This window comes from Oncorhynchus mykiss, chromosome 20 (genome assembly GCF_057628025.1).
Source record: "Oncorhynchus mykiss isolate SJ-2025 chromosome 20, ASM5762802v1, whole genome shotgun sequence".
In the NCBI taxonomy this organism is placed as follows: Eukaryota; Metazoa; Chordata; class Actinopteri; order Salmoniformes; family Salmonidae; genus Oncorhynchus; species Oncorhynchus mykiss.
This window is the reverse complement of record NC_143041.1, coordinates 17,390,044-17,396,734: the sequence shown is the minus strand read 5'-3', so window position 1 is coordinate 17,396,734 and position 6,691 is coordinate 17,390,044. Positions and strand designations below refer to the sequence as shown.

General features: G+C 45.6%; 1 protein-coding gene across 1 annotated transcript; it reads left to right on the top strand.

Annotated features, from left to right (window-relative positions):
* The first annotated feature begins 313 nt into the window (after positions 1-313).
* LOC110498989 (actin, aortic smooth muscle) lies at positions 314-5,760 on the top strand. The gene is made up of 9 exons (XM_021575761.3): positions 314-359; positions 2,235-2,409; positions 2,682-2,810; positions 3,395-3,505; positions 3,703-3,787; positions 3,902-4,063; positions 4,229-4,420; positions 4,553-4,734; positions 5,095-5,760. Exons 2-9 carry the CDS (start codon positions 2,281-2,283, stop codon positions 5,236-5,238), a joined length of 1,134 nt encoding a protein of 377 aa, XP_021431436.1. The 5' UTR covers positions 314-359; positions 2,235-2,280; the 3' UTR covers positions 5,239-5,760.
* Positions 5,761-6,691: the final 931 nt, after the last annotated feature.

Here is a 6,691-nt window from a genome sequence, read left to right as displayed (position 1 = left end):
GTGTGTGTGTGTGAGGGCCCTGTGTGTCACAGGGGGCAGTCCTATGAGCTCTGTGCTGTGTGTTTATGTTCCAGGATGGTGAGATCTCCTGCCTTTCACAGAAAAAAGGCCCCTGGAATGCTCTGAATGATGGGACTGGGGCCCTCCACTAAAGCACTAGGATTGGACTGTTTTCCCCCGGCCATCCCTATAAGGCTCTGGCTGAGTGAGGCAGACAGGGAGAGTGCAGCCCCGGCTCCATGTTTGGGAAGTGGGAGGGGGAAGTGGAGGATAGGGTCTGGGAGCTACATAAACTCTCCCCAGGCCAGTGAGGGGGCACACCATCCTTGAGAGGCACACCCCGGCCAAGCACTGTCAGGGTAAGTAGGCCACCACCTCACCTCTCCTTTCTCCCTCTCTCTTCCCTGCTCTTCTCCTATCATCTTCTTTCCCCCTCTCTCTTCCCTGCTCCTCTCAGCCCCTCTCTGTCCTCTCTCCTCCCTGCTCCTCTCCTATCATCTTCTTTCCACTTCTTTCTTCTCTGCTCTCCTCTACCCTCTCCTCCTCTACCGCCTGCCAGTCTGCCTGACTGCCTCAAGTCGACACCTGCTAAATTGGTATCTGCTAATCTGCTAGTCTGAGTCAACTGCAGGGGTCAGCACCTTACAGCACAGGCGGCTGCTCAATTTAAACCAAGCTCATTAGCCTTGAAGAGCTTTGGCTAATCTCGCAGGTGTATGTTAATGCAAGACAGGGATTTTGAAGTCTCACAACTAAGTCACTGTGGTCTGTTGTGGGTATTAAGTGTCACAGCTCTTGGAAGAGATCTTAATCATCATGCTGTTGTGGTTCACTTAGGATTTGTGGTTGAAGAAGCAAGTGTTGCTGCTTGAAAGAGTGTGGTAGAATAACACAGTTGTAAATGCTCAATTTGCAATGTCTTGTTGCAACTAAGGTATAGGCTCAGAAACCTGTTATCACTTATAAATTGTTTTTTCAGTTAGTTGATCATAGTATTAGACAACTGGGTCAGTGCCATAACGCAAGGTATAGGCTCAGAAACCTGTTATCACTTATAAATTGTTTTTTCAGTTAGTTGATCATAGTATTAGACAGCTGGGTCAGTGCCATAACGCAAGATAAACATTTCTCTCAAAGGTTGTCTCAAAGTCTTGTAACGTCTCTTGGAAACAGTCAGGCTCATAGATTGTCTCATAGAGTGTTAAGTCTCTTGGGAACTCAGTCAGTTTGGAAAGTTTGGTCGTTTACTGTCTACAGTTTTGAAATGTGGAAAGCTTTTGAAATGTGCAAATGAGGTGATGACTGGTTGCATATAGGGGTCTCTGCTATGTTCTGCAAATGACGGGAGTCTTGAAGAGTTCAACACCAGCCAATCTTCAGCAGTGAACTCCATCATAGTTGCTCATGGTGCCCTCTGCTGGAAAGCTTTGGAAACCTTTATTCCAAAGGTTTATGACTAAATATGGTTCTCCTTGATTCTGCTGCCCTCTCTCTCTCTCTCTCCCTCCCATCCCTGTCATGTTTCTCTCCTTTCTAGTTTTTTTTACAATTGTAGACAGGCAGGGCCAGAGAGGAAGGGAGTGAAGGAGAAAGGTTTTCAAAGTCCAGTCCAAAGACAGACATGATGTCGCATCATTTCCTAATTAGGAAGTTTTCCCAGGGTGCTGAATCCATTCATTACAGACTGGAGTACAACCCTAACCCTAACTCAGGAGGTTTGTAGGGTAACTCCTATGGGGAGTTTTGGTCTTAATCATGAATGTTCTGCTATTAATGTTACATTTGTACAGTGTTATAACATTGTATAACAATGTGCTCCATAGGCTTTTGGAAAAATGTATTTATATTGTACTCCAAGCACATGCCAACATTCCAAATGGACTTTTTCACTTTTAATAGGAATAGCCTACATCCTTTTTTTCACATTTTGGTACAGACTAGTGGATTTACCTGAGCCATGTATTCCTGCATGAATTAATGTCAATAATTGCCACACCAGACTTTTGTTGTGGTTTACGGTTTTCATGAATTCACCTCAGAAGGGTGTGGTCACATTACTTTAGAGGGATAGACTTACTCACACACACACACACACACACACACACACACACACACACACACACACACACACACACACACACACACACACACACACACACACACACACACACACACACACACTAATCTACCATTCTGTAGATGTTAACTTACTCATCTGTTTGGTGCCCCTGCAGTGATTGTCTCCAGTCGGAGTAAGGAAGGTAAAGCAAAGAATTGACAATGTGTGACGACGAAGAGAGCACCGCCCTTGTGTGTGACAATGGGTCCGGTCTGTGCAAGGCAGGCTTCGCCGGGGACGACGCCCCCAGAGCAGTATTCCCCTCCATCGTAGGCCGTCCCAGACATCAGGTGAGCCGCCATTTGTCCATCAAAAGAGCGGCTGGATGTAACCGACTTCTGATTGGGCGATGGGAAATCATCCACTTTTTGACCGTAGTCTTTCATGGTCCTTGTTATATTCTTAATTTCAAAGCAATTTTATTTAAATGTTTCACTTTTGTTACCCATCATGGTTTAAGTCTCCACACAGCAAAGTCTATTTGTTGAATTTCAGTGCTAGCAATAGCATCCACTTTACAGTGTGGTGAGTGTGTTTCTGAGCAGCCTGTTCCTCTCGCTAGGGTGTGATGGTCGGCATGGGACAGAAAGACAGTTATGTGGGTGACGAGGCGCAGAGCAAAAGAGGTATCCTAACCCTGAAGTACCCCATCGAGCACGGCATCATCACAAACTGGGATGACATGGAAAAAGTAAGCCTACCACACCCTACTACACACAATACAACAATGACACACAGACTCATAAAACCCACATGACTTGGACGACCATCAAAAAAAAATCACATTGGAAAACAGGAACACACTCCAACATGGAATTTGATGTACGTTCATTTTCCATCATGTCACCCAAAAATAGCCCCTAAGCCAACACAACTCCCCGGGTGGCACTTTGGGATCCATCCAGTGGCATTTAGATCCAGGATCTATTCTCAGAACTACGACATGATCATTGGTTAGCTAAAGAGATGTTATGCTACTGGCACCCCCCCATCCTCCACCATGGCAGTCTTGTCATGTAATTTAGCTATGACTCATCACCGGTGACTAGGAGACAAACATGTCAACCAATTATCTCAGGGCACATGCTGTCATCCCCTCAACAGATGCATGCAACAGATGGTGTTATTCACTTAGAATCGTAAATTTCTCTCAAGATCGACCTCAATGTTTTGTGTGGGATTTCAACACGGGCCTCAATCGAACCCCTTTTTTTTCACCAGGTTGTGGTGAGGCTGTTTGTTTGATTGGTTTGTGTGTTTTGTGTGGGTTGGCAGATTTGGCATCACTCTTTCTACAATGAGCTCCGTGTGGCCCCAGAGGAACACCCCACCCTGCTGACAGAGGCCCCCCTTAACCCCAAAGCCAACAGGGAGAAGATGACCCAGGTGATGACCCTCATACACTACAGCTGGGACTTGGTCCAATGTATATCTCTAACCTAGCCTTTTAAGGCTCTGTAAGGCTCTTGATGTATACAGAAGAAATGTGTTACACGATGCTATGACCTTTGATTAGTGCCGTGAGAATGATATGTTAGTGTGAAAAAATAACACTGTAACCTAAACAAATGGTCCTGTTCTAGATTATGTTTGAGACCTTCAACGTTCCAGCCATGTACGTAGCTATCCAGGCTGTTCTGTCCCTTTACGCCTCTGGTCGCACAACAGGTCAGTCTAACACACCAGTCAAAACCAGCCTCATTTTATACTGACCATTCAGTTCCACTGGGTCTTAACCTTCGTGTCCTCCCAAAAAAACAGTGTCCTCCTAAACCTCCACAGGTATTGTCCTTGACTCTGGTGATGGTGTCACCCACAACGTCCCCATCTATGAGGGTTATGCCCTGCCCCACGCCATCATGCGTCTGGACCTGGCTGGCCGCGATCTCACTGACTACCTCATGAAGATCCTGACCGAGAGGGGCTACTCATTCGTCACCACCGGTCAGTAGGAACTCAGAGATGGGCAAATCTCTGATGAGACTATATTCTCTCATACTGTACAGTATAAGACTTTTAAGCAGAGGCCTACGCGGACACAGAGGTGCTGTTCTGCCAAACTACCAATCAATCCTTGATCTAACCTCCCCCTTATCCTCCTATCTCTAGCCGAGAGAGAAATTGTCCGCGATATCAAGGAGAAGTTGTGCTACGTGGCCCTGGACTTTGAGAATGAGATGGCCACCGCTGCCTCCTCCTCCTCTCTGGAGAAGAGCTATGAGTTGCCCGACGGTCAGGTCATCACCATCGGCAATGAGAGATTCCGCTGCCCCGAGACCCTCTTCCAGCCCTCCTTCATCGGTAATCCCACTCTCTTTTTCTTGTATCCCTTTTTCACTCTCTCCATCTGCCGTTCTCTCAACAGTTTGAAACAAGGATCTATCTCTGTCTCTTGTTGTGACTCTGTGTGATTTCCTCTGGTTTCCTCCCCAGGCATGGAGTCCGCTGGTATCCATGAAACCACTTACAACAGCATCATGAAGTGTGACATTGACATCCGTAAGGACCTGTACGCCAACAACGTCCTGTCAGGAGGTACTACCATGTACCCTGGCATCGCAGACAGAATGCAGAAGGAGATCACTGCCCTGGCCCCCAGCACCATGAAGATCAAGGTGTGTAGGAGATACTAACATCCAGAGTTAACTTACAAGTCACTGTGTGAGATGTTGTGTAGGGACTTTACCTTGTTCGGTATAGTATTCATCCTAATTTAAAGGTCTATTTTTTGCCATTCACAGACAGTAATGATATTGGTCCATTTCAACGCAATTATCCTTTTGACCTCTTTTACTTTGAATATAAATCTTTGTCTTGATAAATGTTTTGTGATTTCATGCAAGTTGTTACGACTCAATCTGAAGCGAAATATCACAGATTTTTGTCTCACTAAGCTTTATTGTACTGTACCTTAGTCACTGCATATATGTGATTGGCTCATTCTGTGTATTAAATGACATCTTCTGTGTTACCAGATCATCGCCCCACCAGAGAGGAAGTACTCCGTCTGGATTGGTGGCTCCATCCTGGCCTCCCTCTCCACCTTCCAGCAGATGTGGATCAGCAAGCAGGAGTACGACGAGGCCGGCCCTTCCATTGTGCATCGCAAGTGCTTCTAAACAAGGCCCAGACCCACCCACCCACCCCAGCCCACTCCCTCCCTCCAGCCCCAATTTCTGCTCTTGTTCTTTTGCCTGTAAACTGTGAATGTGTCCCCTATTTACCCTCCTGTGTTTCTATCTTTGCACTGCCCACCCCTGAGTGAATGTTATGTTATGTTATTGGTTGGTTATGTTTTTTTGTTTTTTTGTTGAATGAATAAAGCTTGAATGTGCAGCTGATAAAAAAACTTTGGGGGCCATTGGGGGCCATTGGGGGCCATTCCCGGGGGAGTGTATATAGATTCCAGCAGTGGCGATAGAATGAAGTAGAAGAGGCTGAATCTGTTCCACAGCGCATTCTATAGCATTCTCCCTCTTTTGTTCACTTTGTTCAGTACTTCATCCCTGGATGTGGTCTCTCGCATGGCTCAGATCACTGCTGAAAGCTTCAACCATCTGACTGTTTGTAAAGATCCATGTGAACATGAACGAACACCCAAGGAAGGAATAAAGCTCTCATACAAGGGCCTCTGGCTCATACATTTGTATTACAAGTGTTTCTAATATAACTACTGTAACTACTGCTGCATCGAGCCACATTGTCAGTTACTCTTCTTTTCATACAAAAGACACCAGAATCTATGCGCCACTGCTACCCCACATTCTCCGAAAGTGAACTACAACAGAATGCCTGTTCGTAAAAGAAAAAATACTATTTCCTGGTTCATCCTTTCAGGAGAATGGCTTTGTTTATTCTCTAACAAAATAATTACAGCGACATACTTCATGCCCTGGATTGCAGAGGAACTGGATCCCTGGTCCTGTCTTGATAACCTGTTTTCACTCATTCCTTTCCCTTGATGACATGGTTCTGTTCATTTGGGGGGAAAACACAGAACAACTACATTTGACAACACATGAAGTGCAGTTAAACAACATCTTGGACAAGGAGATAAAGCAGTATGCATTTTTTATTACCAAAATGGCAGTGGAAAAGTGTGGTAGAGTCACTGCATTGACTGGTTGTCTTTCCCATTGCCAAACATAAAGCCACTACAACACAACATGTTTGTGCAGCACCACTGGGACAGCTGATCACACTGCAGCAATAGTCCAACACCACATTGTACAACTGATAATGCCATTATCAGCACTGCTGTGAGGGCGTGTGCAGAGTAAAAAAATATATGCCCGCTTCTGCCAGAGGTGAAAAAAGGACAGCTCCTATTTCTACAGCGAGGGGTGGTTAAAGGATAGCCATGTCCCAGATCTGTTTATGCTGTTTCGCTAACTTCCATGGTCATTGTCAAGCCAAACAATGATGAGTTGCCAAGACGGCACAAACAGGTCTGAGACCAGGCTAGTTAACTGCTTCATGGGGGTGGAAAGTGAACTTATACCTGAGCTCTGTGTAGTCAAGGCCCTTGGGATGGCAAAAAGATACTCCTCATATAAGGTGTCTAATGCGTCT

Bases quoted from the DNA above. Each gene is read 5' to 3' on its own strand.
- LOC110498989 (XM_021575761.3), top strand. From the start codon at position 2,281: ATGTGTGACGACGAAGAGAGCACCGCCCTTGTGTGTGACAATGGGTCC. The intron at 2,811-3,394 runs GTAAGCCTACCA...GTGGGTTGGCAG, and splicing joins ACTGGGATGACATGGAAAAA to ATTTGGCATCACTCTTTCTA. The intron at 4,735-5,094 runs GTGTGTAGGAGA...CTGTGTTACCAG, and splicing joins CCAGCACCATGAAGATCAAG to ATCATCGCCCCACCAGAGAG.